The sequence below is a fragment of the Erithacus rubecula genome, assembly GCF_903797595.1.
Source record: "Erithacus rubecula genome assembly, chromosome: 8".
Classification (NCBI taxonomy): domain Eukaryota; kingdom Metazoa; phylum Chordata; class Aves; order Passeriformes; family Muscicapidae; genus Erithacus; species Erithacus rubecula.
Window position 1 is genome coordinate 1,573,728 of NC_136659.1, and position 26,387 is coordinate 1,600,114.

The window sequence follows — 26,387 nt, forward strand, 5'->3', positions numbered from 1 at the left end:
GCTATTTGGGAAAAAATAATCTTTAGCTACAACTTATTTTTCCTCTTCTTCATTTGGTGTGGAATAAATGCAATACCTAGAGAACAGTCATGTTATGTCAGGTGTTAATAAGAAAAAATTGCTCCTGGCTTCCTGGTGAAATTCCTCTAATTCAGTTTTTTTTTTTTTTTTTTTTTTTTTTTTTCCTTGTTTTTTTTTTTTTTTTTTTTAATAAATTTTGATCATGTGCCCGAGTTTTGAAAGATGAAGTTGTTCAACATGGCTGAGAAGTATTTCATAAGAGCCCTTTGATTGCTGGCCTGCTTGCAGCATGTGAAATTTTTGACAGCAATCTCGATTGATTCTTCCATGTTCAATAATGTGTTCATTCCAATGGTATTTCCTGAGCAGCTGGGCTTGCTTAGCTTTGGAGTTAAAACAGCAAAAGCAAGGAAGTGAATTTTCCAGCCCTCCCTCCACCCCCCCCCCCTTTTTTTTTTTTTTTTTTTTTGGCATGTTAGAAAATTATGTTAATTTTTTTATCCTGTTAATGAAATGGCATGGAAACCATTGGAATAATGGGGGAAGGGCAGGAGCAAAAGTGGAGGACCAGGAGGAAATGGCACATTTTATAGCCCTGTGCATGGCTTCAGGAATTAGCTTCTCCTTTCACAGCCAGTCTACTCAAAATTCATATAGAGCTGTGTTTCCTGCTGGTCTCTGTTAATGAGTGCTTCTGTTTCAGGCACATCTTCTGAAGTGCTAAAGGATGAGTTTTCTGCATTACTGTTAATGGTAGGTCTTCAGATAACAGGCAGATTGTCCATTGAAATGCTGCTGAATGGGAATAGGATGTAAAAAGTGATGTGAGATGGAGAATTTGTGTGCTGTTGTAGTGCATTGAGACAAATCTATATATTAAAAACTGCTGTTAAGAAAAGTCTGTCATTAGTGGAAAATTCTGTTCTTCAGATTTTAATCTTTTGTTCAAGCAGTATCTTTGTCTATTGATTAGAGGCAGGCTGAACATCCAGAAATTTGAATACAGAAGGAATTGTTCCCTGTCAGGGTGGGCAGAGCAGCTGTGGCTGCCCCTGGATCCCTGTGAGTGTCCAAGGCCAGGCTGGACACTGGGGCTGGGAGCAGCCTGGGACAGTGGGAGGCAGGGGGTGGAATGAGACTTGCTTTGAGGTGCCTTCCAGCACAAACCACTGTGTGATTTTACAGTTCTCAGTCTGTTGAAAGCACTGCAGTGCTGGTGTTTCATAGCATTTCCCAGCTGATCCAAACCGGTGTTTTGGATCTCTGCCTCCTGCCACTGTTTAACATTCCTGCAAATCTGGAGGGAAACAGCCAAAGCCCTTCAGCTTCCCTAACTGTTCTCTCACACTGCACCTTGTTAGTCTGCTTCTACATCCCAACATCTATCATCCTTCACTGGGGGATTTCTTAAGGATAATTTCAGGTCTAAATGGAGACTCCTCTTGCCTTTGCTTCTTCCCCTTGCATGGTACTTCCATTGCCAAGGTGGGTGTGCAGGTGTAGATAGACTCGAGCAAGCAGTGTAGGAACTGAGCCTGTTTGGGTTTGCTGCTTTGCCTGGTTCATTTTACTCCCCTGTTTGTGTCCTTCAGTGCCCTTGGGTCAGTGCATGGGTTGCAGGAAAGTGCCTTACCCAAAGCCACTCTCTGTGTTTGTTAAAACCCTTTTGGCTTCTTAGCTCAAGGATGGCTACTCAAGCTGATTTCACAGTACATTTTCTTTTACTACTGTACTTTGTTTTTAAAGAGAGAAGCTTTTCAAAAAGTTGGGGCCATTGTTAAAAGCTTTTACAGATGTCATGGTTTGTTCAGTTGCAGAGGCATCGAGCAGCTTTCAATGCAAGGCTTGCATAACACAGGGGTGGCTTATTGAGTGCAGCACCTGGAGGGTCAGAGCTGGGAGCAGGTTCCATCTGCTCTGTCCTCAGCCAGTCCATGGTTGTGTAATCCCACACAAAGCATGCAGCTGACCTTGATGTGTACCCACAAAATGCCTTGTATGTGTATATGTGTGTGCAGCTGGAGAGACAGAGAGAAGTGGGGGTGTAGAAGCACAGAGTGGTTTGGGTTGGAAGGGACCTCAGAGGCTGTGGGCAGGGACACCTTCCACTGTCCCAGGCTGTTCCAAGCCCCAGTGTCCAACCTGGCCCTGGACACTTCCAGGCATCCAGGGGCAGCCACAGCTGCTCTGGGCACCCTGTGCCAGGGCCTCACCACTGTCAAGGATCAATTCCTTCCCAATATCCTACCTAACCCTGCCCTTCTTTTGTTTAAAGCCATTCCCCCTTGTCCTGTCCACAGGAAGCCCTAGAGAACTCATGTTGCTCTGCAGCCTTCTTGTATGCCCCCTTTAGGTGCTGTTAGGCTGCCATAAGGTCTCCCTAAAGCCTGTGGGGAAAGCAGCACTTCATTTCTGACATTGTAAAAATATAAGTTGTGACTGCACCCCAAGCCTCTGTTCCCTGAGGTAGGTCCAGTTTGAGCCTATGGAATGGCTGCATCCAGAATGGAACCCCACAGCTGAGAGTCCTTCTGCTCTGCTGAGCCCAGACTATCCTCCTCATTTCATTCCTGTTCCTTGCTTCATTTTCTTGCCTGCAGTTAAAAAAAGCCAGAGTCAAATCCGTGATAGATGTTGTGACACTTGACTTTGCAGAGAAATGCTGAGTAGTGGCAGCAATTTAATCAGGTTCCCAGAAGAGGAACAGTGCTTAGTTAATAGATGGCTGTGCACATCCTCCCTCTTTCTTACACTGATGGGTCCAAGTCCATGCTTTTAGAATAGTCTTTTTCCATAAACACACAACCCTCTGCACTCATGGCCCTTCACAGCCTGCTTAGGCTCCATGCAGATCATCCTGTGGCTGTGAGTGCTCACCCAGATCCTGATTTGTTAATGACAAATTCACATGCTTCCAATATTGGGAGCTGAAAGTTTAGCCAAAAGTGCTTTCTTGAGTTTCCTTTGCCTTGCTGCAGTGCAGTCTCTTTGAGTGTCTAGGTGATCTGAGGGGAAAAACAACCTGTCTAAAAATGAGGAACACTGGGTAGCTGGCAGGCATCTGGAAATCTTCCTGCCTGTGAGGTACTGAAACACCACAAGTAATAAGCAAAAGGTGCAGTCCTGAGTTACAACTGGTGCTGCCTGTCAGAATATTTACCATGCCAGAGAGAGAAGTAAAGGAAATTATGATAGCCTGAGTTAAAAAAAGCATTTAGCTTCTAAAAAAAAAAAAAAAAGAGACATAATATAAAAAATAAGGTAAGGAATTCTTGAAATTTGCACTGTTTCTTGTGGAGGCAAACACTGCTTTGTATATGAATTAAAGCCAGAGAATTCACATTTCTACAATTATCCCTGGGAATAAATGCAGTATGTGAACAGATCTGTGTTGGCAGTTTGGATTGAAGTGGAAGCAGAGTGTTGGGATCACCTGTGGGAATGGCTTTGGCATGGGCTGATCCATCCCCAAGGCCTTGGGGGACTGGCAGAAGGATAAACCAAGTTACAGAAGTGCAGATGAAGTTTTATATCTATAATTCAGCAGTGTAGCTCTCAGGACAACAAGCTTTAGTGTCTTAGCTTGAAGTATTAGTATGTAGTTTCTATTTCTTTCATTTTTCCTGTGTTTTTGCCTGTTCTTCTGCTTTAATTAAATACAGCAGAAGGACACAGCTCCCCTCTCAGATGATGTGATGTGAAAAAATCTTTACTTAAAATGGGAAAATGAATCTGTCACTTAATTCTCTGGATGCTTCTTTGTTCAGTGAGAAGATAACTGAACAACTACCCTGGTTTATTCAGTAAAAATCCAGCTTAAAAATCCAGCTGTGGTCAGGTGTGTTGTTTAGTTTTTAAGTTGAGGAGAAGCTGATGGATGGGCACAATATATTAATTTTAACAGTTCCATCAGCTTGGGGGCAGAAATCAGAAGGATGATCTCAGTTATACAGAAGAATTCAAAAGGGTTTGTGTTCTTTCCCTTTAAAAAAGGGGGGTTTGTTCTGTTCTTTAAAGTAAATTGCAAACCTGCTATGCCTGGACATCAGAGATTTTATGGAATTTGCTTGAAGACAATTTTTAAAAAATAATACCCCTAGCATGTGTCTTGGTTAAAAAAATCATAACTGATTTAACATCATTTTTTTTCCATTTCACATAAAGATGAGTGATCCCTTCCCTCATATTTAATGAATGGATATGAGTCAAAGGTATTTCATTATTCTATTTATAAAATAATATAGTCTTATGAAGCAAGATCCTTTTAGACTATGAAGTGCCTAACAGGCATAATTGATGTAAAAAGAAGTACCATAACCCACATTGAGAAATAAAAATGAAAATTATTGTGACTTTTATTATCCCATGGGGTAGAACATCCCTGGCAATAAGGCATGGTCTTGCTGGAGAAGCAATACCAAACATTTTACCTCTCTCCTGGTGAGACAAACAATTGAGTTGCAGTTTTACCATTATTACTGTACATCCTTATTCCCTTTCCTGCTCAGCATCCAGTGTTCTTAGGACAGGAACATGGTTTCCTTGTGCTGACAGTAGGATCATTAGTGATGCCAAATGCCGACTTTATGCTGGTAGCCCCTATTCTCTGCTTTGTTGTGAGATGTCTCTGTTCCTCAGCTGAGTAAAGAATTGCCTACAGTGAACTCAGGCCTGCCTAATGGACAAGTGCAGAGTGACAGGAGAGCACAGATCAGTGCCTTAATGCAGAGCCTGTGGCTCCAGAGAGCCCCTGAGTTTGGGCCCTGTGCTGCTGGTCCCCTGCAGCACAATGTTGTTCTGGTCCAGATGCCTTCTCTTGTTTGCTGCTTGAACGCTGATCCCCGATGACAAACAGCGGATGGAGTCCGAATTACTCTGAAGAATCGCTCAGGTGACCTAATTTTGCCTTCCACAATCAATTTGTCAAAGGAACCACTACTTGGAGTGATGCTGTGTGTCTAGTTTGACCTGCAGTCTGCAAAATAAAAAAAGTCCAGTAAAATCCAAAGCATGGGCACATAAACAAGCAGCATGCATCACAGGAATTGTGTCCCTGAAAGGTTTTGGCAAACTTGTCCAGTCTGTCTCAGCATGGTCATTCTGAGATTCTCCTGGTGTATATCAGGCATTTCATAGAATCCTAGAATTGTTCGGCTTGGAAATGACTTGTAAGTTCGAGTCCAACTGTTCTTTCTCTGTGTCTGTGCTTTTACATTTGGGTGGTGACTGGGTTGGATCTGCTGGCAGAATGGAAAACACCTGTAAGGAACTAAGAATGAGGAGTAAAAGAATTATGATTATAATTATTTTTGCAAAGAGTTCTCGGGAACAGAGAAAATGCAACACCTATTTTGCATCACTTGGAATGACACAAGAAGGGTTTGCTTTATAAAGTCAGTGCCAGTAGTATTTGCTGCTCACAGTGACCTGGCTGTGCAGCTGCTGGAGAGCAGGAATGCTTCTCCTGCCAGCAGGGTCATCTCTGCAGTTGTTGATGGTGAGCAGTGCTGAAACTCAGCTGCAGAACATCAGCCAGGGTGGGCGTCAGTGGATGGTGTGTTGGGAGAGCTCCTTCTGCCCTTCCTATGACCGCACGAGCTTTGCTTGAAGCTTTCTGAAGATGTGTTTGAGACACCCGTGTTTCACTGATTTAAAATAAATTTTTGGGCTCATTGCTGAGAATTGTGAAACTCGAAATTTTGGTAGAGAGCTTCTCCTACGTGGGAAATGGCAAATGTGACCTTTACTGGCTACACGGGATGGAGGATTTCTGTGGTTCTCCTTTGTAGTGTGACCGCTTTGGAGGGACAATAAGACTTTGTCAGGCACAGTCCTTCGGGGGTGTTTGTGAGCTTGGCAGGAGGTCAGGGAGCAGTTTGTGGGATGAAGGGAGGGTGTAACCCCCTGTGTACCCCCGACACCTTTCAGAGCTGGGTCTTCATGGTGCCTGCGCGTCCTGCTCTGTTGTGAGCGCCTGTGGGATGGAAGGTAAGCAGGAGGCGCTGCCGAGGGCCCTTCAGGACACACGCGTGGGCTGCGAGCCAAATGACTTGTTTGGGTTGGCTGCCGTGCCTCCTGGCTGCTCTGGTCCCAGGGCCCGAGGGACTCGTCCCGGTCTGGGAGCGGATCCGCGCTAATTGTGGGCCGGGAGCAGCGGCAGGAGCGGGCTTCGCCCGCAGCCCGGCCGGTGGGCACGGCCAGCCCAGAGCATCCCCGGCTCGGGCATTGCCCCCGGGAGCTTGGAGCTGCTCCGGAATGCCGAGCACGGCATCCTAGCTGTGAGTCGGGTGCCTGCTCGGAGATAACCCGGGTTGGGTGAGCGCGTAGAGCAGATTGCTGTAGCTCGGCTGGCGGGGGTGAATGGGGATGGCAGGAGCACCAGGTGATGGGCTTTGTACCAGCGGCACAGGCGGCTGCCAAACAACGCCTCCCACTTATAGAAAGCCTTGCAAGAAGTTGCAGGGTGGTAAATTACGATGAGTAGCAGCAGAGCAACCCTCGAGTACCACTCAGTGCCCGCAGACAGAGCTGCTGCAGCATCCCGAAGCGATGATGGATGTCCGCGTTTGCGCCCCGGTGCGAGCGGAGCGCAGCCCCGAGCAGGGCGGGATGCGGGGAGCAAGGGCGTGTGGGATGCTCCGAGAGGGCTGGAGGAATGTGCCGGCTATTTGTCTGCGCTTAAAAGTGGTTCCTCTGGAGGGGTCTGTCATCCCGGGAGGATGAAAAATGGTTGATCCCGCTCCGGGTGAGGAGGCTGCGCTCCCCGCGCGGCGCGCTGGAAAGCGCGGCCTGGGTCGCGGGCCGGGACGAGCCCTGGCAGCCCGCGCACTCCCGGTCTGGTGACGTTACAAATCTCAGGATCTGAATCTTGAGGAAAACATAAGAAACAGGTTTTTGTTACTCTAAGGCTCGTATTTTGTAACAGGTCTTTCCTCCCCCCCTTCCCCTTCGTTTTTTTCCTTTGGAAATACCCATCGGGAATGGACATTGGGGTATTGGGAAATTGAAAAATGTGCCATTTAGAAGAAACTGGAAATTTGTTTCAAGGTTGGTCAAAGGAGACCTCTTAGAATGCCAGGGACATTAAATATCATCATGTTCCACCTCTCCACCATGGGCAGGGACACCTTCCACTATTCCAGGTTGCTGCAAGCCCCTGGTCTTGAATCCGTATCTGCTGAAGAGACGCAAGCAGGTCTGTTCCATGGTGAAGAGGAATAATCAGTGTTAATTAGTCAGCGTTAGAGACAACACTCTGACACCTGGAGAAATGAGCTAAATCAGGAACTCAGTGATAGTGGAGCAGCAGTGTGTGTGTTGTGTCATCTGTAAATGGGTGTGTGTAGAGGCTGGCACCCAGAGCATCCCTTATTCGTGGTGTGAGAGTCCAGCCTCCCACTTGAGCTGCTCCTGGATGTGCCCTGCCCAGGTGTGCCTCCAGGAGCTGTTCCTGAAGTGAGGCCAGGCCCTGGCACGGCTGCTCAGGGCAGCGATGGAGCCCCCATCCCTGTAGATGTGGCACTTAGGGTTTAGTGGTGGAAGTGGCAGTGCTTCCCTTCCTTTTTACACCTGCTTTTTTATTGCTTTTGGCCCTCACTGGCACTGCCAAAGGATGTTTGGATTGTAGACGTGGGAGGGAGGTGCAAGGCAGCTGAAGGTGGTTTTTCAAGCCTGACTTTTTATGAGGTATTAGGCATGGAACCTACAAACTTTATTCCCAATGTTGCTTAACTTTTTTTTTTTTTTTTCTGCCATCCTGGATTGTGAGTGACTAAGAGCGGGCATTTATTGGTTGTTAATTACCTCAGCATCCCTGCAAAAGCACTGGCAAGCTGGGTGTGAAAGGGGTGTGTGTGTCATGCCCTCCTCCAGCTGTGTAGGAGAGCCAGGCTCTGATGAAACCGCTGCATGACTAACCAATCCAGTAATGGGGCTCGTTAATTGTGCACAGCGTTGTGGTGAACAAATATTTACAAAGGAGGGTTACAGATTAAAAAAAATAGTTTCTGAGTAATTTTGACTGTCTTTAAGGAGGAAGTGTTGCCTCAGATGCAGAATGAACTAAGATCTGTGGTCCAAGCTGATGGGCCCCACAGGATATATTTATGCAGGATAAATCCTGGATCCCGTTAATACATATAACTACCCCAAAAGGCACGTGCCAAGAGAGTGATGCCAGACTTTTCAGTGGTGTCCAGCGTCAGGATGAGGAGCAGTGGTCGTAACCTAAACCACGAGAAGTTTCACACCAACACGAGGAAGAACTTCTGTACGTTGAGGACGGGAACAAGCTGCTCAGGGAGGCTGGGGAGTCTCCCTCTCTGGAGCCATTCCAGCCTCACCTGGATGCGTTCCTGTGTCTGTGTCCCTTGTGTCGCCTGCTCCAGGCGCACCCCTTTCCCCAGAGGAGGTGTCAGAGGCGGTCCTGGCGCGCTCTGCTGCCGCTCCCGGGCGGGCGGGACTCCAGTCCGGCGCTTGTGTGCTGCCCGGCGGCGCGGCCGGGCCCCGCCGCTCGCTGCGCTGCCCGCCCCGGGGCGTGCGCCGGGCGCTCCGGCACCGCCGGCCCCGCTCCCGCGGCCCTTCCCGCGCCTGCCCGGCGGATCTACCCGCGGAGAGGGCACGGGAAAACCCGCCCGGAGCCGCGGCAGCGCGCCCGCGCCGGGAACAATGAGCTCGGAAGCGGCTGCTGCAGCTCCCGTGCCGTGAAGAGCGGAGCCGGGCTCGGCGGGAGGAGGATGCGTGCGTGTATGGGGATGGGGATGTGGATGTGAGCCGTCGCTCGGCGCCTCTCCGGGATGCCGCTGCCATGGACGCCGGCCGCCGGCGGGGAGCGCAGCCGGAGCCCAGCCTGACCCCGCCGCAGAGCGGGGTGTGACATCGGAGCATTTTTCTTTTTTTCTTTAATTACTATTTATTTATTTCATTATTTTTTAACGGGGTTGCAGTGGTTTGCGGCTCTGCGTTTCCAGCCACCATCCATCCATCCATCCATCCATCCATCCATCCATCCATCCATCCATCCATCCATCCATCCATTCATCCCTCCATCGCTCTCGGCGGCGATGCCCGCTGCCTGAAGGGCAGAGCCATCATGTACCTCCTGGACAGCAGCGAGCCGCCGGCCGCCTCCTCGTCCCCCGAGAGGATGCAGCGGGGCACCCCGCAGAGGAAGACCGTGTACCGCATCTCCGTGACCATGGTGAAGAAGGAGCTGCTGGCGCCGGAGAGCGGCCGCGCCGGCCCCGAGCTGCCCCGGCGCGGGCGGAGCCGCCCGCCGTGCTCCTCCAGCCTCACCCGGGCCGGGCTGCTGCTGCTGGAGGAGGAGGAGGGCGAGGAGGAAGGCGAGGAGCGGGACAGGGTCCCCAGCCCCTGCGGCCTCCGCACCTTCCGGACGCTGAGCACGGGGCAGCTGGAGCTGGGCCGCCTCAAGGTGCCGCGGAGAGCGGGGCCGCCCGTGCCCGGGGCACCGCGGGACAGCGCCGCGCCCGGAGCGTCCCCGCCCGGCGTGCAGCGGGACAAGGACGAGGGGCCCGGGGAGCCGGCCCCGGGGGAGCGGGGCCACAGCCCGCGGCGCCAGCCGGGGCTGCTGCGGCGGAGCTTCAGCTTCAGACACTGGAGCAGCGGCGCGGAGCCGGCCCGGGTGCGGCGGCACAGCAGCTCCGGCTGCCTGCCCGGGCCGACGCCCTCGCCGCCCGCCGCGCTGCCCGCCGAGCCCCCCGAGAAGCGCAACACGCTGGACGTGGGCGAGGTGCTGAGCCAGGCGGACCCGCTGTCCCGGCTGGAGCGCTGGGAGCGCAGCAAGAGCAAGAACCGGACCCTGGATAACAGCGACCTGCAGCGGCTCTCGGAGCGGCTGGGCCGGGAGAGCCCCGCCGCCGGCAGCGAGCACCGGCTGCTGCGCTTCTTCAGCGGCATCTTCGCCCGCAGGGACGGCCCTGCCGCCCTCTTCGGCAGCCCCCACGGGCGCTCCCCTCGCAGCAGCTTCTCCAGGTCCAGGGCTTATTTCAGCAGCCTCAGGAGAGCCGCCGTGGACATGCAGTCCAGCTCCGAGAGCATCAATGGGTCCCCTCATAAAGGTGCCCGTGCTTGTGTCGTCTGGGCGGCTCGGCATCGCTGCTGGGGGATGGATGGTGGGGTCAAGGGCCTGTCATGTGCGGGAGATGCTGCACTGGGGTACATCAGCGTGGAGAAGCCCTGGCACAGGGTGCCCAGAGAAGCTGTGGCTGCCCCTGGATCTCTGGAAGTGTCCAGAGCCAGGATGGATGGAGCTTGTAACAGCCTGGGATAGTGGAAGGTGTCCCTGCCCATGGCAGGGGGTGGAACGAGATAGTGTTTAAGGTCTTTCCCAATCCGAACCAATCCATGATTCTATGGATACAGCGTGCTTTGGAGCACATGGTAGTGCAGCTCTGCAGAGTGCAGATCAGGCTGCGTGTCCTCCTGAACCAAAAATCCCTCTCTGGGGTGATTTGTTGTGCATTCTAGGACAGCTGAGTGAGGGAAGTGCTGCTCGTTTAATTATGGAATAGAAGCTGAACTGGAGTGCTGTTGTATATAGGTCACTGGGTGGCCCAGTGCTGCACAGCACTGGGACCTGCTCCTTTTGGAAAGACTTCTGTAATCTGAATGATGGGTTAGGATGGTTCAAAGTGGGCACTGCTGGAGAAGTGAGTGAATGGTGGTGTAAATGTCTCATAAATCCTAAACATTTATTGTAGTAAAGGAGCTTAGACTGACTTACATGTTTTTGAAAAACATAGTACAGACTCAGAAGCTGCACTCTTTGAATTATTTTGTTATTTGAGGCGTTTTGTATAGCTGTGCACAAATTAGCCAGAGTGTTTCTAGTCTAGGTGGAAATCATAGGGAAGTCTGGGGGTTTGTGAATCCCTCAGATACAAGAAAAACTTGAACAAGAGCCTTAGTGTGGGATGGAGGTGCTTACTGTGGGACAGCAGGGAAGAGCTGACGAGCTGCTTTCTGTGAGGATCTGGAAGGATCCCGGTATCGTTGGCTGGGACGTGTCAAACCAGAAATGCTGGTTGTGGAGCTTCATTGTGAGATGGTGCTTTCTTCTAGCTGTGCTTTCAGATCTTTAATGAGTACCTGTGATGAAACATTTAACCAGCAGTTATAGTCACCTTTGAGCACTAAGTGCTTATCACGTGGCAAACAATCTCTGAGTTGGTGCTTTTCTGAAAATACGATTCTCAATTAGATTAAGCTTTCATAAAGACACAGGTACAGCAGAGGATGGTGTGGAGTTGGGCCCAGGTGGTTTATTGTGGAAAGCAATAACCACCTGCCAGCCCCTTCTACATCCAGAGCTCCTGCTGAGAGTGGAGTGTGCCCAGAGTCTGAGGCTCGAGGAGCAGAGCCAAATATTTAGACCTAGTAACTGAGGACTGTAAGGTTTTATTGATGTAGAGGCATTCATGTGGGCTTATAATAATCTTGACGGAAATTGTGGTCTGACCTTGGTTAAAGTTCAAGGTAACCACAACAGAGAATTACTTCATTGGGCTCTTTATGCCTGTCCTGTGCCAACACACTGACTTGCTCCCTTCCAAGAGCACACAGCCCTGTACTGGGAGCACAGCCCTCCCAGCCAGGGAGGAGGCTGCAGTTAATCAATAACTGGGTGCACAGCACTAAGATGTTCCAGAGATGTTCTTCTGTGCCTGCCCCTGCCAAATGTGTCTGGTGCAATGAAGCCTTGAGGCTTGTTCTCCAGAAAGTGTGTCCCTGTGTCCCAGCAGTGAGGCTGCAGCAGGCAGCAGTGTGGCAGGCTTGTGTTATGGGTTAGCAGGCTTAGTGTGCTCTGTTTCCTTCCTTTTTCCCATCAAATTGCAGCTTGGGAAAAAAGCTTGTGCACAGCTCCAGCTCTTGCTCATTGGTGACTGCTAGAAAGCTGAACTTGAACTAATTTGTCTTTAATTTCTCCTACTATATGGTAAGAAAAATGTTTAGTTAGGTATTACAATTAGTATGCCAAATATGTTTTAATGTTTTATGGTTGGAATAAGCTGCTGTTCAACCAGAACTTGTCTTTTGCCTCTTTTAGTTGATATGGAGCTGGTGTACTCTTGTCAGACCTGTGCACTGATTCTGGAGTAATTGCAAACACACAGGTGGAACCTTAATTTCAGTGTGGGTTTTATTGCCTGGAAACTTGAAGGAATTCTTGGCTGTGAGGGTGGGCAGGCCCTGGCACAGGGTGCCCAGAGAAGCTGTGGCTGTCCCTGGATCCCTGGAAGTGTCCCAGGCCAGGCTGGATGGGGATTGGAGCAACCTGGGACAGTGGGAAGTGTCCCTGCCCATGGCAGGGGGTGGGATGAGATGGGCTTTAAGGTCTCTCCCAACCCAAACCAGTCTGTGATTTTATGATTCTACACTTGTTTTCCTCATGGCCTTGGTATTCTCTGTTTTTGTGCTGTGCATGAGTTATTTGATTTTGTACCTGCAACAAAAAGCCTGCCCAGGGTCTTAAGAGAAAGCAGAGAATTTAAAAAATTGAGCTTGTTAGCATTTTTGCTTGAAACATTCACCTGGGTACTGTGATGTCTACTTGGATGATATTTCCTGAAAATAAATACCTTACTTCACCTACCACAGTCAAATATAACATAGTTTTGAACAAGTTTTTAAGCAGAAGAGTCAATAATTTTTAAATCTACGTGGTTTTGATGTTACTGAGTCTGACTTAGGCTGTGAAGTCGGTGAAGGTTGATTTTTGGCTGGGATCAGTCTGCAGACTCTCAGTAGTTATTCATGCTGTCACTAAACAGCCCTTGAGCATCAAACCTTTTCTACTTGCAAACCCTATTTGCTATGATACTGTTGGCCTCAAATCCTATGCAAGCAACACTTCCCAAAACTTGTTCAAGGGAAAGCAGGGGATCCATTTATTTGGAGGAAATAACTTTTTCTATCTGCATGACCACTATCCCCAAAGGCAAAAAGAGAAACTTCCATAAGCTTCAAGCCAGAAAAGTTATTTATGCCTTAAACTCTTTAGAAGAAGTCATTAAGGGGAATGTTATCCCTCATCTAAACTTTTTTTCTCCTTGAAGTTTTCTTGATTCTTTCCTGCTGAGAGGAACCCTTGCTCTCTGGAGGAAGAGGAGGAGGATGGCTCTGAGGCTGAGGCTGTTGGGGGTGGTGTTAAAATGAGTTGGATTTTTTTTCCAGTGGTTGTCACTTGTTGCTTTTGTTTTGAGATAAGTTTGTTTGAATAACCTCTCTTTAGGATACACTAAGCAGATCTGGGTATCAAAACTGTTGACTGTCAAGAAGAGTATCATTATAATATGATAAACTTCTCTTTTGAGGTTTTTTTCCCCCGAGGTTTTAGAGGAGTTAGTTCTAAGCTCTTATCTCAAATTCTCTGCAGCTTAGCGTCGTGGGAAGCAGGGGAGGGCTGCTGAGTGATCTCTGTTGGAGGCCTCCAGCCTTTTCCTTGCAAAGCTTCACTTGAGATAATTCTTGTTAGTTCTGTGTCATCTCCTTGCTCCCCTGGTCACTGCTCTGCTGTGCTGCTGGCATTCCCAGTTTGCCTGATGTGCACTGGCACGAATGAGTGGGCAGAGATGTGGAGCACATGGGGTTTGAGCAGTAAGATGCAAATGCACTGGAACTGGTCCTGTGTGGCTGCCTGGGCTGTAGCTGCAGGTTTTTGGTGCTGTGCTGGCATGAGCATAATCTTTTTCAGTGCTGGAGAGTCCCTGATTTCATGAACTAAAAGCCTTCTAAGGACTCTTTCAGCTGTTTCAGTTCTTGTGAGTGTTGTCTAGAGGTTGTTACGAAAATAAAACCCAGCAGATAAATAGATTGCAGTTGGGGTCAAGCATTTTCAAGCATTGTCTAAGAGGGTTTTTTTATTATTATTTATTGGGTAGGTCTTGTGTTAAGCAAAATGAATGCCAGCTGCAGTGATAGAGCCAGGTGATTAAGAACTGGACTGGTATTAAGGTCACTGGCTGAATTAGAGAATGAGAGGGATTAATGTTTGCACAATATTGAAGTATGTGCCAGATGCTAGCAGCTGTGGTCTTTGTTTTTCTCTTAAAACTGAAAAGAAATGTAGAATTTTAATGTCTCTCTGCTATAAACTTGACACTTAAATGCCTAATGGCAGTTAGAGTTACTTTGTTGGGACAGATCACTGAATATTTACTTCTGTGGAGCTTTGTGCAGACATTCATCTCCATTCCCTCCCAATAGGAGCTCTGTAAATTGAATTAGTGTTCTGTTGTTCTGCCTGTTCTTGGTTTACCACTCCAGGTAACCATGTGCTTATCTCATGAAGCTCATGCAGATGACCAAAGCACAGTTTGCTCAAGGGAAAGAAAAATCCGGGACCATGATACTCCCTTTCCTCTCCTCCTGATTCCATGCCTTGAATCTGAGGTTGCTCAGTGTGACAAGAAGCCCAGTGCCAGGTGCTGCCCTTGTGTCACAGCAACTCCTGCAGCACTGCAGGCTGAGGGAGGAGTGAGATCCATAGGGAAAGGAATGGCAGTGTTGGTGATGGTGCTGACCAGGAGCCCAGGTGGCCAGGAGTTCCCAACCCTGGAGTGTTAAGGAAACACCTGGACATGACACTCAGAGCTCAAGGTGGGGATCAGTCACAGCTTCAGCCCAATGGCCTTGGAGGGCTTGTCCAACCTAAACAATTCTGTGACTCTGAAGAGCACTGGGATCCTCTGGAGCTCTTTGCTCATCCTGGCGAGCCTACAGTTGTTGGTTTTTCAGAGGTGGAGTCTGTCTGTGAGGTGGCAGATGAGCTTTTTTCTGAGACCAGGGGAGGGTTTTAAGTTTCTCATAGTTGCTGCATGACTTGACTGCAGTTCTTTGCTGGACGTAATGGTCATTTTGCCCTGCAAAATGAAATCACTGGTACCAGATGCTGAACCCTTACTCTCTCTAGTGAAGCAGCCAGAACCTGCCATCACTCCCATTTCACAAAATGCAATTTCAAAGCAGTGTCAGTTCATTACCAGGGCTGCATCCAGATCTTGGATTCCTAGATCACCACTGAAGAACCACTTGGGTGTATTTGAACGAGAAGTTTGGCTCTCTGCTGCACAGCAGAGCTAATTTTGACCCTACAGAGCTGATGACCAGCAGCAGTTGAGCACTGACTGCCCAAGTACAACTCTCCAGTCACCAAATAATGAGTGTAAAACGATGGAGTGTACTGGGGTTTTCTTTGGCATGGCCATAACCTCAGAAATTGGTGTTTGGAAAGCAGAGAGCAGCACATGTTTTAAATGCCTGAATATTCCTTTTCACTTTGTGCTGCCTAGGATTAAACAAGAAATCATTAATGCAGACTGTTAATGTGCTGGTGTGACTTTTGATAAGTGGTGTTGGGATTTCCCCATGGCAACTGCAGTAAACACACAGCGAGAGGCGATTCTGCCAAAAACCACAGAATGGCTTTTTTCATGTGCGAGGAAAAAGAAATTTCAGTGGATTGAACCCGTGGAACTATCATCTATTTTGTTCATGAAAAGCATCCAACATCAAGCTATTATCTTGATGGGAGTTAAAAAGGGGGCTCTTGATGATTTTTGATGGTTCAGGCTGGTACACAGTGACAGTGTGTGACAAATACTTGTGCTTTATTGACAAAATAGTACCAAATGTTTCCCTAACGCAAAGCAGGCGGCAAATGCCAGCCAGAGAATAGCAAACAGCGCCCTGCAGCTTTCTGTAATCTTTTTTTGATCACCACAGACGACATTAATGGTGGCCCTTGTTATTTATTGAGGTTTCCTTTGGGAATGAGAAGGGAAGCAAGGCAGAGAGAGCTGCAGTGCAGCTGTTGGGCTGCAGGAGCAGCTGGAAGGGCTTTGGGACAGGCAGGGACTCGGGGCAGCGTGTTTGTCACAAGGGTCACTTGGTCTCATTTGGAGGGATGTTTGTGGAGTGGGTTCACTTGAGTCATCATTTAACTTGTTCTCGTGTTCTGGGTCCTGTTAAGGCTGCCCAGATGAAGATGTAAAGGTCACTTGTCTGAAGGGATAACCCAGAGTAAATCTCTCCATGTATTGTTACAGCAAGGGCTTTATGAGGAGCCCTGTAGGATCTGGCTGTAATGTCAGCACAGTCCCTGGGGTTTACGAGGTAGGCACCTCTGTATTTCCTGCCTGTAAATGTTCCACGTGGGTGGTACTCAAAGTCTGACTCCTTGCTTTGAGAAATGTTCCCTCTGTATTGCCTAACACCCCTTATTTGTACCTTTATTTTCACTAGCCTGTAGATAGAGAGAGCTATTGAATTAAAGATTCAGCAATGTCAGTTCTGGTTATATCAAGCAACTTTGATTTTAAAATGAATTGATGATGTGTCTCAACTGCTGAGCTTGGGGAAGTTAATTTCATCCTTGAAGGTACTTAATAAGAAATAAATTCAAAGTTTCTTGGGAAAACCCCAGTGTTAGTAAAGGGTTCTTGTTCTCCCCAGCTCCCGTTTTGTGAATGAAGCCTCCCAGCAGCTCTTTCCTACTTGGAAGGATTAGATGCTGATGTTTTGCTACTTAGATATGAAGGGGAGCTCAAATACTGAGTGCTGCCAGCTCCTGGTGCTTCCAAATGATTTATAATCCCTCTTTGTTTGCATGCATTTGTCAGTCAGCTTGTCTGGCTCCTTTGATAGAGAATCTGGATTCCTAAAAGTGCTGCTTTAGGACTTGGTGTGTATATACATATACATATACATATACGTATACGTATACATATACATATACATATACATGTGTGGGGTTTGGGAAGAGGCTTCTGCATTGCTGATGCAATTTTTTTTCCTCTTATTCCCATGCAAACAGTTGCTTAACAGCAGTGCCAATGTATTAAACATAAGGGAAAACTCTGGGAGAAGTGGGTGCTGAACCACTCAGTGCAGCTGGATTTGATTTGATTTGTAGGGATGTGTAAGGCATTTATGGAGCTGACTCCCTCCTTAGTTTCTCTGCTGATTCTGTGGGTGCAGATGTTATTTGGGTGTTAAAAGCACAATATTTCACCTTAATGAGTTAATGTTTGTTCTCACCACTAAATATCACTTACTTTCTTTGGCTGAATCCTGAGAAATCAGTAGTGGCCCTTAACCCTTAGGAGCTGCAGAGGTGATGCTCTCCCTGCTCCCAAAACCAAGGGTTCCCAAAGCCCAAAGTCTTCTTTGGGATGAGTGACAGAGTGCCTGGGGTATCTCCTGCTCTTCCAGGGCTCATGTTCATATCTGGGGTTAAATGCCTGGGCCCAACTGTTCCTTATGCAACGTCCCAACTCAGAAGCTCCTCTGTTCAGAGATACAGAAATATTTATGTTGGCAAGGCAACAGCTTTTATGCCTTGACCTCTGTGTGCTGCAGGGAGAAATCTGAGTTTGTGCTCGTGGAGGATGCAAGGTTTAGCTTTTCTCCAGTTTTAATTACTAAAGCTGTTAAAATTGACCCTGTGTTGCTCTTCACAGCATTCAAGGATTTGTGCTCAGCCTTGGATTTGTGCTCAGACAAAATTAAAATTTTGTCTTCTCTCACCTGACTTGAATTGAAAAATCACCTGTTTGGCCTCATCCTGAGCTGCAGATTGTTGGTTTCCTTGCTCAGGCTGCTCTTCCTCCCTGGCTGTCAGTGGTTTCCCTGTCGCTGTGTGTCCTCTTGTCCCCTCCTCATCCAGTGCCACCCCTGCCATTCCAGGGACACCTTCCACTGTCCCAGGCTGCTCCAAACCCAGTGTCCAGCCTGGCCTGGGACACTCACAGGGATTCAGGGGCAGCCACAACTTCTCTGGGCACCCTGTGCCAGCCCTGCCCACCCTCTGAATAAAGAATTTCTTCCCAATGTCTAATCTAAATCTTCCTTCTTTTACTTTGATGCTGTTCCCCCTTGTGCTGTCATTATCTGACCTTGTAAAAAGCCTCTTTAGGTACTGAAAGTCCACAGTGAGGTCTCCCCAGAACTTTCTTACACCCTGACTTGTTAAATTTGTCAATGAGGAGTTTGTTTTAATAAAAAGAGGCTAATTACTGCCCTGAGGAGAAGGTGTTTTCTTTGATTTTGTGCTGTTTGGCCAGGAATTTCCTAAGATTTCCAGCATGGGGTTGGGCAGCCTCGTGCTGTTCAAGGGTTAACTAGAGATATTTTTAATTCCATGTAGATTTGTGCATGGCAGGGTTGTTTCCCAAGGGCCAGAGGAAGAAGAAGGCAACACTAAAGGCCTCTTTCTGAAAAAAATGATGTTTTAAAAGCAGTCCCTGGGAGTGAAGAGCCTCTTTTCAGCTCTTATTTTCAGGGCACTTTCTCTGTGGGGTCACCTGGGTTTTAGTGAAATGTCTTTGATTGCAAGCAGTTCTGGCCAAACTATGTTATTTTTGTATCTGATTCCAATCTCTCAAAAATATCTTTGCATGTCTTAAGTCTTCAAAATTCCTGGCTATTTCTGAGTTAGCTGGAAAGTCACTGCTTAGGGCAGATTGTGGTAATTGAGATTAGAACATTGCTGTGAACAGAGCTGAACTTCAGCTCCTTCAAGGAGGGGAACTGAAGTTCTCAGAAAAAAAAAACTCTTTATTTTCAGTTTGGGTATCTGCAGAGCTTCCCAGGTGACTCAGGGTGAGGTTATTTGGGAATGACAGGCTCTGAAAAGAGCAGGTTGGGATCAGATAAGAAATGTATGTTTGAGTGTGCATAAAGATGTGTAAACAGCTTGATTATTTCTGTGTGTATGCACCAGAGGCATGGAAGTGTTGGGAGTCTGTTTGGCTGCCTCCAAAACTTGTGGGAATCCTTCCCTTTTTGCCCCTGCTTATCTCTGGGTCTTGTGAACATAAAGGGTGGGGAGGGAAAAGCGAAATCCTGCAGTTGGTTTGCTTTATGTTGGGACTTAAACATTCCTGAGATTATTGCCACATTTTACTGCTGCCACCTGCTTTCCCTCCTCACTGTGGGGCCCTCCAGAGCCCCAGGTGTGTCTCCTGACTGCTGTCTGCCTCTGAATCACCTGCTCATGCTGTTGACCTGCAGCCCTTTGAACTGACTCTATTTTTAGCTTAAAGCAGGCAGGAGAACTCATGCTAAGTAGAGGCTGAGCAGACAGCACTGCAGTCATCATCTAAAGCCTTGTTGCTGCTCTGAGTGCCCCCCTTCCTTCAGGAAACAGAGCTGATATTGTGGAAGAACTTGTTCTGGAAAGCACTTTGAGAGATGCTCAAATCAAAACAAATATATTTATATATGTATGTTAGGTATATGTTTATATATATATATATATATATATGTTTAGTGGTGGAATTTGTACGTTTCTGAGCTCAATTGTGCCTGTAAAACAGGAACACAATGGCTGCTATTTCATATGAAGGCTGTAAAACTGTGTTTTCCAATCTGGCAGATGGTTTCATTATGTTTAACTCTGATGAAGATATCCTAGTCCTGGGCAGATGTGCTATTTCTGTCCTGAGGTGCTTGTGCAGCATTGCCTTGCCCTGCTCCTGTGTATTTCTGTCACAGTGGCCAAGTTCCACTTCAGTGCTGGAGCTAAAAGTGCAGAGCAGACCTTTCCCTGAGCTCTGCTGGCTGTGTCAGAGCAGTTCATAGCCCCAGATGCCCTCCCAGGCTGGCAGCTTACTGGCAGGAGTAAATAATCTCCCCTGGAAGGACAGTGGGGATTAAAGAGCAGGTCAGGGCTGGCCCTTTGGTCTGGCACATCTCTCAGCACCTGCTGTTTGATGTTCAGGGAGGCTCCTGGCACCTGGAGCATTCCTGATGAGCAGGATGTCAGTACCACTCATTGCATTTTCCCACATCCTCCCACCTAAATCTCAGCCAGAGCAGCACCAAGATTTGTGCTATCCTTTGTTTAAGGAGGGAATCTTTCTGTTGGGTGGCTTTTACTGGCAGTTTTCATCTGGTCCCTTTGGAACCCATCCTGATTTGGGGTGGTGAAGCAGCAGTGCTGATTTTGAGGGGCCTTTGTGTCCCTTGTGAATGAAGTCTGAGGGTCTGCAGGGAAGCATCTTGGAAGCAGGACTTTCCTGCTTTGGTAGGGGAATAGAACAGAAAGCTGCATTTAAAATAAAGGAGTCCAGACCAAAATGGGATTTATTTGCTGTGTTAATTATAGTTTTGTTCTAGGTAACTGTTAAATGATGCTGTATTAACTCCTTCCTATGATTTGATGCCTTTTGCCATGAAAATGGAATTTTAATTTCCTTGTGGATCATGGATTGCAGTTCCAGATGTTGTATTCACACTGTCCCACTGAAACTTAAGTATGAAAAACCAGAGGAATTTAACTATTCCTTCCCTCCTGCAGGAGGGAGCTGAGTTACCCAGCCAAGCTCCAGGCAGCTCTGCAATTTTGGGATGGAGAATTCCCACTGTCACTGTTAGAGCAGGGTTACATGGTTCACACTCTAGATAAAAAGCTGATTTTTTTCTGGAGCCAATCTGAGTTCCTTTCCTGCAGAACAATCCCAGGAATGTGTCACTGCAGTCATCACAAGCACTGCTGCTCTTTGCTGTTTACATGTGCTGTCCCCTGTCCCCAGTGCTGGTAGCACCAGCACTCCTCAGGGGAGGAGGAAGGAAAGGTTTTGTGCAGTAAAAACAGAACAAAAACCACGGCAAACACATAAAGCATATTTTTTTCCCTTCTCAGATTAATAAAAATGGATTTCTATGTGTTTTTTCAGTCATTCAGATAATGAGCTTTGATAAATAAACAAGCAGTGAGTGCTGGATGAGAGCTCAAGGAGCCTCATCTAACCTCCACAAAGGGCTTGCCAGATAAACCAAGGCTAAATTTGGGCTCACACCACTGCAGTTTAATTTATCTTACCAGCTCTTGTACCCTTTACAGCCATTCTTAGAGAAATTTTTTTTTCTTAATTCCCTTTTTTCCAGGAATTCCTTTTTTTGCAGTGGCATGGCATTTGGGGGGGGAGGATTACATATGATTTATTTACATATATAAATATATATATATGTAAAATAAATATATGTATAAATACATCTGATTTTTAGATAATGTATAAACCCATGTCAGATGAAGTCTGCTTTCAGTGCTTTTATTTCAGGCACATTCCTATGCATATTTAATAATTTTATGGCTGTGGCTAAGCTGCTGAGCTGTTTGATAGGAGTTTGGAGTTAGGCTGTGTCCTTGCTCTCTGGGCTGGGAATTTTTGAGTAATAAATGCAGTTGTGTTTAACTCCAACTCGTGAAATCACTTAAAATTAATTTTACCACCTTTATTTCTTCATGTTTGTTTAGTGGAATATGCACCCAGCAGGCCAAACCTAGGAAAAAGTGATTGCAGAACCAATAAAATCAGCTGGGTGTTGAAATAAGCAGTTTTGCAGCATTCTCACTTGTATTTTTTTCCTTCATTTCAATGTCATGTTTTTTCCAGTGGATGACTTGTGCTTAAAACCTTGGGCCTCAAAGTGGTTGTGAAGCTTTTTGTTGTTTTGTTGGGGGTTTTAAGGACATTTTTAATGGTTCTGTCATTTTGGCAGCATTTTTGAGGAGCATATCCAGGACATTGTAATAGGTATATGAAGTGGGAGCCAGATTGTGTAAATGCAGCTGGAATTACAGCACAGCTTTTGAAATCTTGAGTGTTTGAGGTTCTGGTCACCTGAATTTTCAGGGAGGAGTGTGGCATTTAATTCCTATAGCAGATTCTTTAGCTGGAAACTCAGTGGCTGTTTATATTGAAGTGAGATTTAAGTATAGGATTTTCTTGGAAAATACCAATAGATGCTGGGGGATCAATGCAAAACCTCAAATGTCAGATTTTCAGTAGACTATTGCTGTTCATAGCTTTTGTCCCTGGGCCTGTTATAAATCACTTCTTTTAATAATTTGGGAATTACTGAGACGAATTTTAGCAGTCTTGAAATTGCTGTGAGGAGGAAACTGTGTTGAAGCAGTCTTGAAAGAGTGGCATCACATTTCTTGATTTACAAGATAAATGCCTGACTCTGGGGAGTTCAGCTGTCTGAAAACACCTTTAAAGTTTTTTTCCTCCAGGTAAAAATGCTCCCTCTCTTTGATGGAAGTGGCAGGTGGTGAATTTGGGGAAGGATGGAGGGACAGCCTTTGTGATCCAGGGTATCTGCAGGGCTGGGCACACTTGGGGTCACTCAAGTGGCAGAGCAAAACCTTGTGAGCAGGTGCAGTTTTCAGTTCTTGGTGTCAGGATTTAATTCAGAGGCACAATTTCCAGCCTGAAATCCACAGTGGGTTTTTTACTGCATTTATCTCAGGCTTTTCCTTCATGTGAGACTGGTCTGTACAGAGATTTCTTCATCCAGCAGTTCTTTGGGAGCCCTCTGTGACTGCCTGCCTGCTTTTTTGATGGGGAAAAACTCTTGTAATGCTTCCCTAGATAATTTCATTCATTCTTCTTGTGTATTACAGTGCCTAAAGCAATTTAATAGCTAACACAGTTTGATTTTTTTTTTTCCCGCTGTAGCCTTGGTATGATTCACCATGATAATTGCTTTAGAGGTTTACAGATGACATGTCTGGTTGTAAGAGCACACCTAGCTTAGCTGCTTATAATAAGGTTGGACTTGATCTTGGAGGTCTTTTCCATCCTGACTTTTCTGTGATTTTAACAGATGCAGGGGATGCAGAAATTTCCTGATGTGTATCCACAGTGCTTGGGATGGAGCAGGGCATGTTGAAAATGCTGGAATCAGGGATGTAAGGGTTTCATGAAGGAGGGTGGTTTGGTCCTGTGCAAGGTAATGTGTTCAGTTTGTATTGTCTACTGTCCAGCTTTTACATCACAACAGTTGTTTCCTATAAAAACAGTAGGTTTGTGTGCAGTCTTTAATCTTGTCCTGCAGCCTGGCTAGGTGTTCCTGCTGAAAACTGCTGTGAGCCTTTCTTAGCTCCTGTATTCCTGCCAGAGGGAAGGGCAGCAGGATGTGATCCTCCTCCTTTTCTAGGCTCCCTGATGAACTGTGTTCCCAATGAAATGGCCAGTGCTAAAATGATATGTAAATACTCTTGCCTTGGAGGCTGGCACCATGTAGATAAGGGGAGCAAATTGTCCTGAGATATTCATCTTATGGTCTGAATAAGAGAGAAGGAGTTGGACAATAGGGATTATCTGAAATCTGTATTCTGTTCCTACCCGTGGCAGCAGATGATCTTTTATGGTCCTTTCCAACCCAAACTATTCTATAATTGTTAATATTATTAAACTGCAATTATATTTTTACATCGATGCACAGGAGCTGCTAGGCTGTTCACCCTGCTTATCTTGTCAAATCCCTCACTGTGGTCTCCTCATCTCTCTGAGCTGGTTGTAATTTGCACAAGGTGGTGGAACAGCACCTTTTAAAGGCTGATTAATATTTGTGTGAGTCAGCAGGGACATGAATGGTGGGTGGTTCTCAGCCCACCAGGAAATGCTTCTACAGCTGGTAAAGGTGAGGTGTTAACTGGAGCCAGCTGGTACAGATGACATTACCTTTGCCTCGTGTTAAAATGATCTGGAGACTTGGATTTCAAGTGCTGGGGGGTGTCACCCAAACCACTCTTATAAAATGAGTTTGGTTTTCTTGTCTGCCTCTTGTTGGTGTTTAGGATAAAAGTGTTTTATTTATCTATGAATGTGGAAAAACACTTAGAGTTTTGTGGAATTAAGAGATTTCACTTCTGGGATTGCTTTACCACCATATATTAAGGGTTGTCTCCCCATTTTGTTGCATATATGGATAAAAAGCACATCTGCTTCATCTGATGATTTCTGTATTGACCAGCTTGGGATTTCCCTAAACAGCACACTCAGAGCAGGAGGCTCCTCATTTTGCCATCTCTGCTTCCATCAGGTACAGCTTGGTGCCATTTTTCTAATCCTGAGGTTAGAAATGTCTTGAGCAGTCAAGAGAAAAAAATCTGGAATGTGGTTGGAACAACCTTACAGCCATCATTTGGGACAGAGTTACAAGTGGAAACTTGTTGGCTTGTTAGAAAAGCAGTGAACTTGTGCTGGGGAAAGTGAGATTTTCATATTCCATGCCTTTGGGAACAGTTTTCCTAGAGCTAGGTGCAGACAGTAAATTTGGAAATGCTTGTTTTCTTTTGGTTTCAAACCTATGCCTGCTATTGTTAAGTTCAGGCTTTTATCTTATAAATAGTATTATTTGTTGACAGTGTGACCTGCAGTATGGTAAACCCCCATCTGCTGTGAATTCAGTGGAAAGATCAGCAAAGGCAATTAAAAATGTGCCAGAATTATTAAAATAAGATACCTCCTGAAATTGTTGCATCCCTTGAAGCATTCCAGCCAGGTTGATGAGGCTTGGAGCAGCCTGGTCTAGTGGAAGGTGTCCCTGCCCATGGCAAGGGGTGAAATGAGATGGTTTTGTAGGTCTCTTCACATTCTGGCTGTTGAAATTACTGGCTCCTCAACAGGGAATGAAAATGTGGATGCTGGAGAAGAAATTCCAGTATTGTTGGGATTTAGCTTGTCCAAATGTCTTGTGGCATTTCAAATAAATTTAAGGGGAAAAAGCCCCTTTCTCAGACAGAACTTTTGATGATGCTATAGGGATATTCAGGCTCTGGTTCCCTTGCACAGCCTCCATAAAAATGCTGAAAGGACTGAGTGCTAAAATTACATCCTTAACCCCACAGCAGTGGTTTGTCTTGGCCTTCCTGGAGGAAAGAATCCCTTTAATTAGTAAGACAGTGGAGTTTATTTTGGGGTTTGCTTTGTTTTCATTCTGGGATGTGAACTCTTATGCACTGCAGCTTAAAAAAAGATGCAGAATGCTGTGGCTGTGCTGGGGTCTGTTCCAGCTGCTGGCACAGCTGCAGCTTGCACTGTGCTCCTCATCCCCTGCCTGGGCCTAGGAAAAAATAAATCCATTTAAACGGGGAGGAGGAGCCAGGAATTGTTGCGCTCTGCCCCAGTAGCTGCCTGGATGTGCTAACCACATGTTGTCTGTGTGTGATGCTCAGGGCAGAGCTCCCCTGGCTCTTTGCAGGAGCAGCTCTTGGGAGCTCCCTGGCAGGGCAGAGCTGGTCCCTCTGCATTCTGGAAGTGTGCATTCAGTGTCATTCTGCTGCTGCTGCTTTTGGGGTGACTTTCTTGGGATTTGGAGGCTGTGGCTGTTGGCATTCTGTTTCCCCACTGTACTGCTTCCGAGTGGCTGTGTTTTATTATGGATTTAAGGCTGCACTTGATTGTGTTAATTATTTTCTTAAGAGTGTGTGCTGATGGTGTTGCTGGAATAGAGGCTGACACCCTTCTTGTTGGCTTTGAACTACAGTTTAGATCTTTGTGGGTTTTTTGGCTCTTTTTTTTTTTTTTTTTAATAATGAATTTCAGTGGCTGATGGGGTCGAGTTTACCTGAGGAAATGGCACAGAGGTGACAAGATATAAACTGGCCCCCAGCTTTCCTTTCTCATCTCCTATAAAGGAAATACATGAGGTTATAGGATATAGGTTATATGAAATATAGGAGGTTATAGGATTAGTATGGAACAGAATTTGAAGGGAGAGTAATTAAGTGTTCGGGTGCAGGGGTTTAGCAAGGACTCAGTTTACAGTGTGGTTTGCTAGAACACATTATAGGTCAAAATGCAGCAACAGGGTTTGTGCAAAAATAGCTCATTTTTCCCAAATTATCATTTAATAGGCCTCATTTTCATGTTGTTAAATAGCAGGTGTGAAAAGCATCAGGGTCATGACTTTAAGGACAGAGGTGTTTGGTCTCGTTGGTGAACAAAATTGGTTTCTGATTACTGAGCTCTGCATGGGCTCCTTTAAAGATATCATTTCTATTGCAGTGTTTTGAGTTTAAAGTATGTGCCTGAGGTGATGGGAACCTGCTGAAGCTTGGAAAACACACTTGAGTTTCTTGGCTTCACCCAGGAAACATAAAATAAGAGTGTAGCCAGAGGGCAGGATTTTTTTGAAGACCCACAATAGTGTGATTCCTGCATGAGTGTGGTTAAAAAAAAAAAAAAGTCATATTTCCAGTTCTGGCAAGGTAAAGATTCAGCTTTATAAACTTCAAATGGAGCAGGATTAAGGAATGGATATTTGCAATGGTTCTGTGTTGATTTAGATCTTAGGCATTGCAATAATTCTTCAGGTGCTGTGTGTGCTGGGTGAGGTGGGAGGGGAGGAGGAGCCAAAGAAACGATAGGGAATGGACCTTGGCATCCCAGCAGCTTTTCCTTACTTGTGGCATCCTCCAAACCTGCAGCTTTATCTGCAGGGGAGAGCTGCAAGAGGCTTTGTGTTGCAGCCACCCAGTCTAAAGTTCACGTGAGCAGTGGTTTTGGTTTCCAAAAGAAATCCTTTGGACTTGCACAGCTCCTGTATTTTCC

The 26,387-nt window shown here is 46.6% G+C and overlaps 1 protein-coding gene across 9 annotated transcripts in view; it reads left to right on the forward strand.

Moving 5' to 3' along the window:
• AGAP1 (ArfGAP with GTPase domain, ankyrin repeat and PH domain 1) overlaps window positions 1–26,387 on the forward strand; it is a 289,598-nt gene that overhangs the window by 53,578 nt on the left and 209,633 nt on the right. For 2 of the 9 annotated variants that reach the window (XM_079310681.1, XM_079310682.1), the window contains exon 1: window positions 9,018–10,097. The exons of 4 other annotated variants lie outside the window; for them this stretch is intronic. In XM_079310681.1, the coding sequence (XP_079166807.1) occupies window positions 9,113–10,097 (985 nt within the window). In that variant the 5' untranslated portion in view covers window positions 9,018–9,112. Of the gene's footprint in view, window positions 1–9,015; window positions 10,098–26,387 lie in introns of those variants that run through there. 3 more of the 9 variants (XM_079310685.1, XM_079310683.1, XM_079310684.1) reach the window with 3 other exon arrangements.